A 15,015-nucleotide genomic window follows, 5' to 3' on the forward strand; every position below is an offset into this window, starting at 1 on the left:
GGGAGGTGTCCCTGCCTAGGGCAGGGGTTGGGGCTGGATGATCTCTAGCTCCATTCCAACCCCTAAGATTCCCTGATTCTATGCACTGACCACACTGACAAACTCATGTGACAGCTGCACTGAGCTCCTGAGCAACACTTCCATCAGTGCTGTGAGAAAGGACAACTGGACACATATAATTAACCACTGGCTAAAAGCAACATTTGCCTCTGAAAGGCAAATCTTGGCCCCAGTGATGCCAGTGAGTGCTTTGCTAATGACGGAAAATGGGTCAGGATTTTAATTCACATATTACTGCCAAATTTATTTTCAGAAAGATTTGCTCTGTGAGAAGTTGGGTTGATTGAGACAGGCAGACCTGCAGCTTTCTGTGCCCTCAGAACCAGCAGCAAAGCTTTTCTCCCAATGCTTTGGTTTTATTTCTTAGGCAGTTTGGGTGCTATGTTGTTGTGGAACCACGTGAAGCCGAAGATGACACCCATCGTCTTCGGGAGAGTCTCGTCATAGGCAAACTTCATGGATTCTTCCAAAGGTACCTCCACGACTTCAATCAGCTCTCCTTCCTCAGGCTGGCCACCTCCTGCACTGCTCCTCAGCTGGTCAGTTACCTCTGCGTAGAACAACGTCTGCCTGGAGCCTGTCACACCAACTCCAGACCTGGGAGAGAGCAGGGAGAACCTTGTGTTCAATACAGAAGTGGCAGCAAGGAATTAGGAATGGAAACCTGGGCCCTTGACTAGTGCCACTAATAACAGCAAAATTGCATGTCCTTACTCTCTGCTAGTACACTCAGAACCTACAATGGCAGTTTTGTTCAGGCACAAATTGATTGTCACCTTCATGCAGAAGAACCAACAGCTTTGAAGGCAGTTGCATATGAAATGGATCTGTCTCCAAACACAGGACCCAGGGAATGGGCTGAAGTTGTGTCAGGGGAGGGTTAGGCTGGAGATTAGCAACTGGTTCTTCTTCCCCCAGAGGTGTTTGGGCACTGAACAGCTCCCCAGGGCAGTGTCACAGCCCCAAGGCTGACAGAGCTCCAGAGGTGTTTGGCCAATGCTCTCAGGCACAGGGTGTGATGGTCAGGGATGTCTGTGCAGGGCAGGAGTTGCACTGGATGATCCTTGTGAGTCCCTTCCAGGTCTGATTGTTCTGTAATATGCTGCAGCTCTGGAGAGTGTGAATTTGGGAGGTAACTAAAATATCCCCAGTTTTGTATGGTGAATTGCTGCTCTCCAGAGAAGTCACCAGAAGGTTTTCAGCTGAGCCCAGGGAGAGCAGAGGGTCAGGTTGACTCCCAGAGGGGCACACACCTCAGGCTGGAGCTCCCAGGGGATCTGTGCTGTTGTGCTGCATTTGTTTGCTTGTTTTTGCACAAATATTTAGATTCTTTATTCTTAAGAAGATTATGCCCATTCACAGCTGGAGCTTGTGCTCAAGGGCTGGATAGGTACAAGGCAAGGCAGCCTGGGACTCCTTCTCTATCCTTCCTGAACTTAGCCCTGACCCCAAAGAGCCACTGAAGCTCACACAGACCCCGAGTAATTCAGGTTCCTGCTAAATTTGCTTCTGTGGATTTAGCTGAGGATACTTTAGATTATGTAGTCTTTCTTCAGCTAGACCACTAGCTGTGTATTATACTTCTCATTTGTTAATCCTCTATTTCCTCAGGACTATTTAATTTAGGCATTATTAAACAAGGGCTAAGCACATAATCCACTCATTTAGCCCTTCCAGGAAAATATTCACATTGTAATCACAATGTCTTCATTTCACATGATTACAAGTGACTTTCACATCCAATCTGGATGCAGAGTTCACTGAAACTATGAATGAGGCATTAGGGTGAAAAATTAGCTTCCATATTCCTACACACAGAGAGGGTTCTCAGATCTCAGATCTCAGATTTGTAGCAGTTATGATCTTGGAGTGTACATCCAGACTCCACCAACCAGTAGTCAACCAACTCTGTGAGTTAATCCAGCACACAGCACAGCCCAGAGCAGGAGTTACTCACTTGGCTCCCCATTTTCTGACACTGGCAATAACTTTTTTTTGAGGATTCAGAGTGACTACTGCAGTTGGTTTCCTGCATCAATATACATTCTTGGTTTATAGGGAATATGGAGCAAAGAGCGAATTCTTTTCCTAAAATGACTTCTGACACGTTCTGTGACTTTGGACAAGGAGTTTCATTCCTCCAGGATCATCGACATCTTCATTTGTTAGGACATTTCATGGTTAGGGTGTTGAGGCAGTGGGTTAAGTTTTCTCTTCTTAGAATCACAGAACCACATCAAGGCTGGAGGAGAACTCTGAGACCATCGAGTCCAACCATTAACCTGCCAGTGCTGGAACCTCTAAATCCTACACCAGATCCTCCAGTGCCACATCCAGACACCTCTGAAACACCTCCAGGGATGGTGACTCCACCACCTCCCTGGGCAATATCCCAGGGCCTCAACACCACAACAGGGAAAACATTTCTCCTCACATCCAATCTGACTCTGCCCTGGCTCAGCTCAAGGCCATTCCCTGGACCTCAGTGTCTTTCCTTTGTTATGATGCCCAAAGTTTGGGCATTTCTTCATGTACATTGTCAAATGATTTGCCACAGAAACCAACCAAAAACTGTAACAACACATATCCAAAGGAGAACATACCCACATGGTCTTCCTTTCTTATCTGATTACCTAACTTACCTTTCTCTGGGGCAACTTTGCCACAAGGTATTAATTAAAACCTCATAAAACCTTCCAAATGAGCCATCAATAAAATCAGAGTGTGCTGGTGTTGATTCTTACGTCATTCTATTCTACTCTTCCCTCTCCAAAAAAGCCAATCTAACTTTTCTAAGCCTACTTAGAATCCCTTCACTATTTCCACAGTGACTTTGCAGAGTGTTGCATGACATTATTTATAAGCAGTTACTGCTTTTGTTCACTAACTAAATGTGCGTTTCAGTGGTTTCAGAAAGAAGTTGAAAGTTATAGAAATATACTTTGATTCATTAAAAAGGGCTTATTTCCTACCTATTTTTTCCTTGCTCTTTCTCTGGATGCTCTGCCTTACACTGCCAACTGACCATTTTTGCACAGATCCACATGGAATGCCCTTTACCAAATTAAATCTTCTCCACTCCTGCTGGCTGATGTCTTGCATGACATTTCCAAGCTCCTAATGCATCCTGCTTGTCCTCAGAAAATTGCCCTCAAGTCAATGCTATTGACATTTCATTTGCCTTAGGACCTCTGGGTTTTGTAGAAATCACAGGTTAGGTTTGTTGCTTTAAAGAAATGAAGAGTTTTTACACACACAAAACATTGTCCATCTCAGGGATCTGGGGCAGAGAGGGAGATGTGGGTCTGGCTGGTCAATGGGCTGCAGGCACCACAGTGTGTGCACTGTGCTTTGGGTTCAGCTGTCCCTAGGCACTGCCTACACTTCTGCACACTTCCTTGCACTTTTGAGCCTGATGCCTAAGGAATTTTGAAGGGCCTTCAATGATGGTTCTACTCCTTTTCCTGCTCCTCTCTCCCTCCACCCCAAGTCATATGCCCTTCCTTCCCCCAGGATTTCACACCACGAATGAAATGCTTTGCCATGGCCTGAAATGAGTCACCTATTAACAGATTAGAGCTAGATTAATTAGCTTTGCATCTGTGGAAATCACAGGGGTCAGCACACCCGAGCTGCAAGCGATGAGTCTCACCCTGGGAAAACCACCCTCCTGGGAAAGATGCCTTGCCAGGACAAGCAGGGCTGGGGCTGGGGGAGGCTGAGCAGGCTCTGAACTCCCAGCACTCACCAGCCCACAGTGAGACTCTGGATGTCAGTGCCAGCCTGGGGGTTTAGCACTCTGCTGCCCAAACCAGCACGTCTTGGCTCGTGCTGACCCAGACCTGCTAAGCCTGGCTTGACCTAGCTGGTTGTTCCAGATGTGTTCTGATGTGTCTGCATGGTGCTTGGCTCTTATTTACCTCTGGGGGACAAATACCAATGATCTATATGAAGCACAGCTCTGTTTTCTTCACTTCCTCATGGTGAGGATCAGCTTTCTCCGAGAAGCTCATTAGTCACTTCAATACCTGACAAACACTCTTTGTCACATCACTGGGACGTGAGCTCACAGAGCCTGTAACTTCCACAGACAGAGGCTTCTAAAACCAGAAGTCTGTGAGCACTAAGACAGTTGAAACCTCTACTACCTTTCACAGCAGCAAGTCAAGGAATGTCAAAGTAAGGGTGCCCAAGGGGTTTGGTTTTCATCACGACAGTAACTTAAATATGAGTTCAACACATCAAACCAAGACTGGATGCTGCTTTCCCATACCTCATTTTAAACAAAGCACTCAGACCCTGTGCTTAAATCCTGCTATGCCTCTCAAAGCCCTGGGAACACACTTGTAGGCAACACCACACCAGAAAAGGAGAGTCTGCAGAATGACTGTGGAGCTCCTCTCACCTCCTGCCCAGGGCTGGGACTTGTGGCAGCACAAGGCTCTAACATTTTCTACCTACTTCCCTCTCAGACCAGGGAGAACATAAGAAACAGATTGTCACTGCAATCTGTTTCTGAAACACAGCAATAGCAGCTACCACAAAGCCTTTGTTCAGCTCTTCCCTTTTATCCAGTGCATAAGGAAATCCACAGCACATGAAACAGAGCTCACAGAATGGGACTTTTCACTCCTCACAGCTAAGTCCACAAGCATAAAGATACAGCACACATGTATTTTTTATCACAAGTGGCTAATAGTTTCTTATTGCTTTAAAAAAACAAAGGTTTAGCAGGGCCAAAAAGCCACAAGTGAGATTGAGTTCATCTCACGTTTGCCAGCACTCAGTGAGTTTCTTTCACCTGAGTGTGTGCAGGTTTGTAAGCAGGGCCAAAATTCACAGAATCAGAGCTGGAAGGGACCCTTGAGGATCATCCAGTCCAACTCCTGCCCTGCACAGACATCCCTGACCATCACACCCTGTGCCTGAGAGCATTGGCCAAACACCTCTGGAGCTCTGTCAGCCTTGGGGCTGTGACACTGCCCTGGGGAGCTGTTCAGTGCCCAAACACCTCTGGGGGAAGAAGAACCAGCTGCTAATCTCCAGCCTAACCCTCCCCTGACACAACTTCAGCCCATTCCCTGGGTCCCGTCCCTGGCCCCAGAGAGAAGAGGTCAGAGCTGTCCCTGCACTTCCTTCCCTGAGGAAGTTGTATCCAGCCATGAGCTCTGTCCTCAGTCTCCTCTTCTCCAGCTGAACAGCCCAAGTGTCTCAGCCACTCCTCATGTGGCTACCCCTCAAGGCCCTTCACCACCTTCATTGCCTCTTTTGGACACTCTCTATTAATTTACACTGTGGTGCAGTGCACACGATGTTGAAGGTGAGGCTGCCCCAGCACAGAGTTTGTGCTCCATATCAGCTTTTCCTGTTCCTCAGCCCTGGGTGTTCACCTCTGCCAACCACTTATATGCTCAGAACTACTGTAGTCCTAACTATGACATCCACAACTATTGCCTTTTCAATGTGAGGGAACAAGAAAAACAATATTTTACACTCTATTCCTCTGCAGCAACATGGGGAGCAAATAAACTGACTTGTCATTGTGAAGACTTATTAGTTCAACTCACATTTCTGACAGAAAGCAATTAAAAGCTAATTTTCTCATATTTTTTTCAATATTTAACCAACACAAAATCTATAAACCATCAACATCCCCATCAGCAACATTTTCTTTCATTTCAACCTGACACAGCCAATGTGCAGAGCCCTGGAAGCAATTCCTCCTTTTGGAAGGTGTAAGCCATCTGGATGCAGAATTTGGGTACAAAGGGAATACATAATTCATGTTTACAAATATTAAGTGTGACCCAAATCTCTGTTCTTTGGACTGAAATCAGGATCCATTTAGGCACACAACACGGATGGTTGGTGACACTCAGCCCCCATTGTCACTGCTCAGGACCTTTGTGAGCTCTGAGCAGCAGGTGCAGGGAAAAGCAGGGCAGTCATTAACATAAAATTATATTCCATTGTGCCATCACCCACCAGGTGTGCAGGCAGGTGATCCTCCTAATGAGAATGCACTCCAACATTTGCAGGGCTATTATTCCTTCTCCAGCAAAACCTGTGAATGTAAACCATTTTCCCCTCGTTGCACAGAGGCTAATAGCCATGGCCCAGTAATTGGAGCATCCCATATTAACTCCCTGAATGCTCCTCTTTGTTGCAGACTTTTGGGAGAGAGAAATCAGATGTAGGAAGATTAAAGTAAGTACCTATGTTAATACAGTTGGGCCCTTCAACTGACCCAGCTGATTTCTTTGCAGCAGGGCTGAGAACCTCCAGCTCCAGTTGGATCTGGTTCTTAGCCAAGAGTTTTTCACAACCTCTGAGAGGAAATAAAGACAGAATGAAGGGAAAAGGAAATGAACCAGAAGCCAGGCTGAATGAAGCCTTGAGCAACCTGCTCTGGTGGGAGGTGTCCCTGCCCAGGGCAGGGGTTGGGGCTGGATGTGATGTCTATGGCCCATTCCAACCCATAAATTCTATGATTCTATGATTCATTCACATTCACCTTCTGCTTGGCATCTGTCTATAACAGGAGCAGATATTTCTGCTTCTCAAAGTGTGATTCCCCTGTCATCCCCCAGTCAAGTCCCTCTTACTGTGTTTGTCTTTCTGGTTATCTGCCCTCAATTCATCCTCCTTCATTCACCCACGCCACGTGTCCTCCTGCTGCTGGAACAACTTGTTCCACAGACTCTAACTCAGCTGGTGAACATTCCCCAGTCCTGGCTTCTTTCCTGGCTCCCCAGTGACTCCACAGCTACTCTGTGGAGCATTGGAGGTAATTGTGTCTGAGAGCTGCTTAATTCAGTGCTTGACTTCTAGCTGATGAGTATTAAGTCACTGGAGCTTTGGCAGAGCTTGAGCATGTGGTCCAAGGGGTTAGCTCTGTGTGTGTATGGATGACCTGTGGCAGTTCTGTGGTCAAAATTTTCCTGTTAGCTAAGAAACACAAACCAAAAATACCCCCAAAAGCACTGCTGCAGGTCCTGGTCATTAATGAGGAAAAACCCCACTGTGTTAATCAGCTCCAGTCCACACTGCTCCCACTGCTTGGGAACAAAGTCCTGTTGAACAGTCTAAGGACTTTCCTCATTTTGCTACAGACAATTCTTCTCCACCACAATGAACTTTCTCCAGGTCCATTTGGTCCTCAGTAATTACTAATCATAAATATGTTGATGTGGTTTTATTTATATCAAGAAAGGAACAAGAGCTAATAGATTGATCAGGAATGTATCAACTGCATTCAAACCTCAGCTGTAATGGGATAAGAGTTGCTGTGGACGGGGCAGCACACAAACCATCCAACCTCAGCTCATTGAGGCTTTGAACACTACCTAATGTGCCAGGTTCATCAAGAGGTTAGGAGATCATGATATACTTAGAAACTGAAAAAACCTGAAATACAGAATCACAGAATCATCAAGGCTGGAGGAGAACTCTTGAGATCATCCAGTCCAACCATTAACCTGTCACTGCTGGAACCCCTAAACTCTAAACCAGATCCTCCAGTGCCACATCCAGACACCTCTGAAACACCTCCAGGGATGGTGACTCCACCACCTCCCTGGGCAATATCCCAGTGCAAAACCAGTATGAAAATGGCACTCATGGAATGGGGATCACTGCCAGATTGGCAACACACCTAAATGGAATTCCACTGGGGATCATCCCCTATTCAATACAGCTCAGCATCTTATCTTAGGACTCATATGTTGAAGCACAGAGTGCAGGCAGCAAAGCTGGGACAGATGAAGAAGCTAGAGATAAATATTAGAATTCAAAGCCATCAATCTCCCGCAGCTTGGAGAAATTGTCTGAAAACAACTGCAAGCAATTCAGTAAAGGCAAGTTCAAGGCTGTGTGCTCAGGCAGCAACAACCAATGGCACAGACAGGGACAGGAGGGGAATGACAATGCAGCACTGCTGCAGAAAATGGCTTTGAGGGAGGCACTGTGGGCCATAAACACATCGACAATGTAGTGATTCTGCAAGAAAGGGCAAACAACACCATACAATGTACAAACAAAATGGTCTGCAAGACCATTTAGGTAATGATCCTGCTCTGTCTGACCCTGGGAAAGGCCCACTAAAGTCCTGTCAATCTAGCTGGGCCTGATGTTTGGAAGAGAGGCAGTGTAGAGGAGACCCCCCAGAATCCCTTCCATCCCTGATTCTTCTCTGTGCCCTGATGCACTGGCTGCACCAAGTGCTGAGCAGCTCTGCTGAGCTTGCTGGGACAGCAGATCAGAGCAGACCACGATGCATTGTAATTACAATGGCATGAATATGCATCAATGGAATGCTTTGTATTGACAGTCATAGCATGGAACAGCAGCATAAGCCATTTGGAAGAACCTGCTGCTCTTGGAAAAAGCCCAGAAATTCTTATATGTAATGTAGCCATTACCGGAGAAATGTCCTGAGCAGACCCGAAGGAAACTGATTATCTCCTGTCCCTGCAACACATCCTCAAGGGTCAGAAAGAGATGCCAACCCTTGGCTGAAGGAGGAAGAACGGACACTCCTAATAGGGAGACCATAACATTTAGAATCAGTCTAATACAGAGCAGGGGGAGTCAAACCAAAGGACTGTAAAATACCAACTCTGAAGCTTCAACCTTCCATAGGAACCAAAGAAGTAAATACTATCTCTACAGACCCTTCTGACCTCAGCTTGGATCCCTTGGGCGGAAAGCTGTGTCCACATGACAATGGGGGACTGGGGGATTAGGAACCCTTTGCATGGGTCTCCACAGAGAAAACTCCAATTGTTTCCTCTCCTCACAAGTCACTGCAAGTGAAACAAAAAGCAGCTGAAAGAACAACCACCTGTAAGATACAAAGACATCTCAACAACACACAGAGACTTGTAGCCAGAGATAAATCACTAAGAGACTCAAACTTCCCCACCGAAGCCCCAACCTTCTCCAGCTGCAGAAATGACATTCTGCTTCTCCTGTTTGCATTTGTGTCCACACAGACATACCAATCTGTCTGTGTGCTGCAGCCTGGCAGAGTCACCCAACCTCCACCACTCCCTGGACAGCTTCAGCTTATAAATCCAGAAGACACATTTCCTTTGAGTAGAACAAACCCTTAATCTGGCTTCAATGCGTGGTCACAGACAGCTCTATGATCCATCCCCTCCCCGACAGGAGCACTGCCTGCTAATCCAGCAGGAAACAGCCTTTGCCAGGATTGACAGCTGGGGGTTGTATTCAGCTCCCAAATTAAAATCCAATGACAGGGCCCAGTTCCATGGAGATGTCAAGCCAAAGAAAGAGAGTAAAAAACCTGCTGCTTTCTCTGTAAAATACAAACATACACAGAGTGTGGGTAACAATACAAAGAGCTGGGAATGGGATATAATGGGATTAAAGCTGTGTGCAAAGTTGCTCTCAAGGGTTTTGTTCCCCTACCAACAACTCCCATGTCGTGTTTTCCCACTTACATAGTAAGTTTTCCCCTTACTCCTAAAACATGCTGCAATCTATTTCAATAACTATTTGAAATCCGGCAAAAATACAAATATTTTCACAGTCAAACCAGCAAAATCTTCCTCTATAACAATAATTACTGTCCAGTTCAAGGAAGGTTTAATTACAGACCAAATCTTACGAGGAAATCTAATGGCACAGGTTCTCATCCTCCCACAAATCGTGTGAAAGGTTAACCAGAGCATCCTGGGCAGTTCTGCTATTAATCAGAGGTGGAAAACACCTGATATAGCAAAAAGGGACAATCCTAGTGCTGTAACAAACTGCTCTGCTTCCTAATATCCAACCTAAACCTCCCTGGCAGAGCTTGAGCCTGTGCTCTCCTGTCCTACTGCTGGTAGGACATGCTACATGCTGAAAACAACACTTTTCCTACACTTTCAATGTCCACATTGCTCTGACAGTGCTTAGGTAAGGGAACAGGGAACACTGAGGCCACTGCAACAGCCAAATACAAAGTGTTTTCCTTACTGCTGTTACCTGTAGGACGTGATCCTCCTCAGGTCTGTCACGGACACGCGGTAGCCACACTCCTCCAGGACTTCCTCACAGGCAGTTTCTTCTAGAGAAAGTCCTGGTTTGTCCACAATTCCAGCACAGAGCTCATAGGTCACTCCCAGCTTGGCAGGCAGGGGATTTTCCAGGCGAGAGAAGCTCTCCTTGTCCTGGTTCTGAAAGACTTGAGGGTGATGCCTTTCGACTTCACACATGTAAACAGCTTCAAACAGCCGCAAAAGAAAAAGAAGCAAGGTGGGAGATGCGTTAGTTTATTCAGATGGAACGGGAAAAAGGATGGTACACAAATTTTGCCCGGAAATTTATAACCTTGAGAGTGACACGGGATTCACTGTGCTATCTGTTCAGTTGATTGCACACAGGGACTGCAACTGCAAAGAGCAAAGGTTCTCTTGCCACGTCTGTAGAATTACTCCTTAAACTCCATCTTGATTCTGGCACTTGGATTTCTGGGATGAACTAGCCCCGTTTTTATATTTCTCTTTACTTGAAGGCGTGTGTGGATTTCTCCAGCTAATGCAAGCACGATAGAGAGGAAACAAGTGGGGCTAATTGTAGCTGAAAATTAAAGTTACAATGACCTGGAATTGTCCAACACAAAGTGCAAACAGCAGGTTTTAGTCCTTATTTAAGCCAAAGCTCTTACTGATGTGTCCTTCCAGGTACCGGATTTAGCTTGTTATTTCTCAAAACATTCCTCTAGAGAAATGTTGCTGCACAACAGTAAAGCACTACAGTGACTCATTAAGCACTTGGTCCCCAAGGAAGAGTCTGTACCCCAGAAATCTCTGCCTGGGCTCCTTCTGCAGTGCTGGTTGTGGCACCTCCAAAGTGCAGCATAGTGAGATCAGCACTGGAGAGGGCGAGGCCCAGATCAGTGCTTTGTCCCAAATCTCACCCTTCTCCAAGCTGCCTGTCTCAGGTACATCCAAACCTCTGAGATTCACACAGCTAAGCAGAGGAGTTTCCATTTCTGACTTGAAAGACATGACTGGAGAACAGTTTTTGCTTTAAAATGCAGCACGAAGCCATGCAAAGAACATTCCATGCCAGCTCTAAGGGACAGATCCTTGAAGGGTGTCTATTGTCATTATTCCAAACCCTTCTGAAAGCTAGGAAAATTATCATAACTCACAACCACAGCCAAGATTTCACTGAGATGAGCCAAAGCCGCTGAAAGTTTTCTTTCTCTTTTAGCATTGATGCATCCCTATCAGATCATTAAAGAAGGAACAATGCATCCCATTAAAGGCTTTGGGCACCAAAACAGGATGCAGTGTGAGGTAGAGGAACAGGAAACTGGGCCTGAAGTAACTCTGTCACAAGTATGTTGTACTCCTAAAGCCCATCCTGTCATTCCATCAGGCACCTGCTGTTCTCCTTCTCCTCAGCACAGCTGGGCCCTGTCTAGACCTAAAGCTCCATTCCCAGAAGGACCTAACCCAGCAGTGCTCTTCAGAGCTCAGCCCTGTGATATGCCAACACTTAAAGCCCAGTAACAGCTTTGCTCTGGAGATAAGGGAGAAAAGCAGCAGAACCAGCCACTCCTGAAGAGAGTCTAAATCTCAGAGTGGAGTTGGATTATGAATTTAGTATCACCCAGCTCACCAAGGTTCAGACTCAATTTGTCTCTCACAGATAAGCAAAGCCTAGGAACCCAAGCTGCCTGCTAACACCAGGGAACAGAGTCTCCCATACCTCTACTGAAGGTGCAAAATTGCATGAGTGATGCACCAGGTGATAAAGTGCTGATGGAAAACCAACCTGTGGCCACTGGTAGGGCACACCCCTGGGAGGGAAATCTGTGCCTCTCCTTTGCCATCACAGCCTGTCAGCTTATTGCAAAGGGACAAAGATTTGGAGAGCAGGAATCAGAAGCAAGAGCTTATCTCCTACCCACAAGTCCTGTTTGCTCTGTTGTCTTCCAATGGTTTATGTTTCTTTGGTCAGGAACTGCCACTGTATCATCATCACGCAGTGTCCTCCACTGTCAGATGGACACATGACATGAGCAGAACAGTGAGGACTCAGCTAGTGCTTATTAACATCTTGACTAATGACCCTGGGGCTACTCAGCTCTAAGAACTCCCAGAGTGGAAACTCCACTGGAACTGATGTTCTTGTCTTCCTGAGCACTGTCCCTAAGCTCAGGTGTCTGAGCAGCTCCAGCCTCTAGGGTGGTTAAACTCCAGGAACAGTTCAGCCTTTTTAGGCAGATTTGACACTTCCATACAGATAATGCAATTAATGTTTTGCTGCTTAGTTTAGGGTTTAGGGGCTACAGCAGTGGCAGGTTCATGGTTGAACTTGACTCCCCCAACCTTGATGAGTCTGTGAGTCTATGAACAGTTTTGTTCATCTGGCAAATAAAAGATATTGGATTATTGATAAACAGGTAAGCACTTTGCTTCAGAAGAGCCAAGCAGCGCAGTGTCAGTGAGAAGTTGCCCATTGCTGTCAGTAGGAGAGGACAGTGTGACACTAGCCCAGAAAGTTTCCTATGAAACCTATCAAGAACAGCCTTGCAATGGTCTCTTAGCAACAGTCAGTGAAATATCTTGTGATTGCTTTTAATTAACATGCACAGAATATGCATTTCATTTTTAACTTCCAGAGAGTAAATATTGCTTTGAATTAAGAAAACTGAGATAAAAACTCAAGGAAAAAATAGTGTATTAACCTAAATTCATAGTAATAACTGCCAAAATGAAGCTGTTCACAGAGTGGTGAAAAAGCACAGAGTCCTGCATTGCCCTCTGTCTAAATTCCCAAGGATACAATGCACAATCAGACAGGAAAAAAAGGGATATTTAAGACCAAATAACAGAAAAAGTAGAAACATATTGTGCTTCTGCCTATGAAATACTAGATAGGTCAAGAAGGAACTTCAAAAAACCACAATTTCTTGCATGAGCATCATGGAGCTGTTTGCAATGTCACCCAAAGGAGGACAATCCCCATCCTGAAGCAGAATATGAGGCTACCCTGAGGGTTGGTCTTTTCTCCCAGGTAACCAGCAGCAGGACAAGAGGGCACAGACTCAAGCTCTGCCAGGGGACGGTTAGGCTGGATATTAGGAAGAGATTTTTTATGGAGAGAGTGCTCAGGCATTGGAATGTGCTGCCCAGGGAGGTGGTGGATTCACCATCCCTGGAGGTTTTCAAGATGAGACTGGATGTGGCACTTAGTGCCATGGTCTAGTGACCACAGTAGGGTTGGACTTGATGATCTTGGAGGTCTCTTCCAACCTGGCTGATTCTATGATCCTATGATTCATCCACGGTGGAAATGTCCCTGGCTGGAAATCCTGCCCAGCTGAAAAGGGTGAGCGACCACACAGAGACACAGGACACAGAACAAAGGTTTTGTCCCCACACATGCACCAACTTCTAAGGGCTAAACCCTTGAAAGCTTCACCAGCGAGCCAAAGTGGAGCTAAAGAAGAGGATTACCTGGGCGGAACTGCTTCACCACAACAAAGCACTGCCGAGAAGTGTTAAAGATCAGGATTGACACGCTGAGGAGAGAAGAAAACAAAAGATCAATGCTTTGTGAAGGATCAGTGCAGAACTCTTACACTTACCTTGTGTGAATTTAATTGTAACTAGAGAAATACAGCGAGGATTTACTGCTAAAACCACAACACAACAAGATTCTCGTCCAAAATCCATTGAGGGACAGGTAAAAATTCATCTGGAGGGATAGGTAATGGGTTATGTTCACAAAGCCCAAGAGAACTCCTCCAAAATTAAGTCCCTTTTGTCTCCATGCAAAATCAGCACAAATCAATCCCTCCTTCCCAACAGTAAAACCTCACACTCCAGTCTAAGAACAGTGGTGCTTATAGTATAGTATAGCTTATAGAATAGTAAGAAATCCTTAAAAATGAAAACATTTTCTTCCCTTATATCAGTTCCAAATTAGCACAGCCAAAATCTTAGGTATTGTCTACTCTCATTCAGAAATAGATCTATAGGCACAGAACATATTTGTGTCTACTTGAATCATAGAATCAACCAGGTTGGAAAAGACCTCCAGGATCATCAAGTCCAACCCTACCGTGGTTACTAGACCATGGCACTAAGTGCCACATCCAGTCTCATCTTGAAAACCTCCAGGGATGGTGAATCCACCACCTCCCTGGGCAGCACATTCCAATTCCTGAGCACTCTCTCTGTAAAATAATCTCTTCCCAATATCCAGCCTAAACCTCCAGACACCAACCAAGCCCAATCTTGTATAAATTTAAACGAGAAGTAGTTTCAACTGCTGCCACATTCAAGAGTCACATTTTACTCTCCTCCCTGTCCTCTCTGGTTGCTCAAAACATGGGGAAATCTGACAGGCTGAGTATTTTGGATGCTCTAAAAACGTGGAGTGCTGATGTTCTCTGCTCAAAGTACTCTCAGATGTTACAAGTTTCAGGAAGAGCAGACAGGAGTCTCTCCTTAATTGGTACCTGCAAAAACAAGTGAATATTTGGCTGATTCCCCTGGCAGCATCCCCTCATTCCTTAAGCCTCACTGAAGCCATTGGGAAGTTAATTCATTATTCTATGAGTCCCACAAAGGATTAGAGCAACAATGGAATATTTGCAGGGTTGATTCAAACCTTCAGCTTGCCTTGTAAAAGAGCTGGATGTTTATTTTCATTGTTTGAGTTAGTAATGAAGCCTCAGAGCTGCCAGAGGAGCTGCTGCTTGAGGATTATTAACAGCAATGGCAATGTCTATTAGGACAACATACAAAAATCCAAAGAGAAGAAGGGACAAGTCCAGATGTTAACATTTATGTTTGTGGTTGCTGTTCTCAGAGACCTGCCTGGAGGATATTGGTGTATATTGATGCTTCCTGCCCCAGGAGATGTCATTTGCAGTGATTTTAAAGCAAAGGTTTAGCCTTCAGATAGGCTGGAGGAGAACACTGGCTC

The 15,015-nt window shown here is 45.6% G+C and overlaps 1 protein-coding gene across 1 annotated transcript; it reads right to left on the bottom strand.

Moving 5' to 3' along the window:
• Positions 1 to 416: 416 nt before the first annotated feature.
• NUDT14 (nudix (nucleoside diphosphate linked moiety X)-type motif 14) lies at positions 417 to 13,603 on the bottom strand (the record flags this gene model as incomplete). The annotated part of the gene is made up of 3 exons (XM_009069369.1): positions 417 to 657; positions 10,051 to 10,288; positions 13,539 to 13,603. Coding segments are annotated over 3 exons (544 nt in total), but the record flags the coding sequence as incomplete, so codon positions are not given.
• Between the last annotated feature and the right edge of the window lie 1,412 nt (positions 13,604 to 15,015).

Source organism: Acanthisitta chloris, unplaced genomic scaffold, assembly GCF_000695815.1.
Source record: "Acanthisitta chloris isolate BGI_N310 unplaced genomic scaffold, ASM69581v1 scaffold14572, whole genome shotgun sequence".
In the NCBI taxonomy this organism is placed as follows: Eukaryota; Metazoa; Chordata; class Aves; order Passeriformes; family Acanthisittidae; genus Acanthisitta; species Acanthisitta chloris.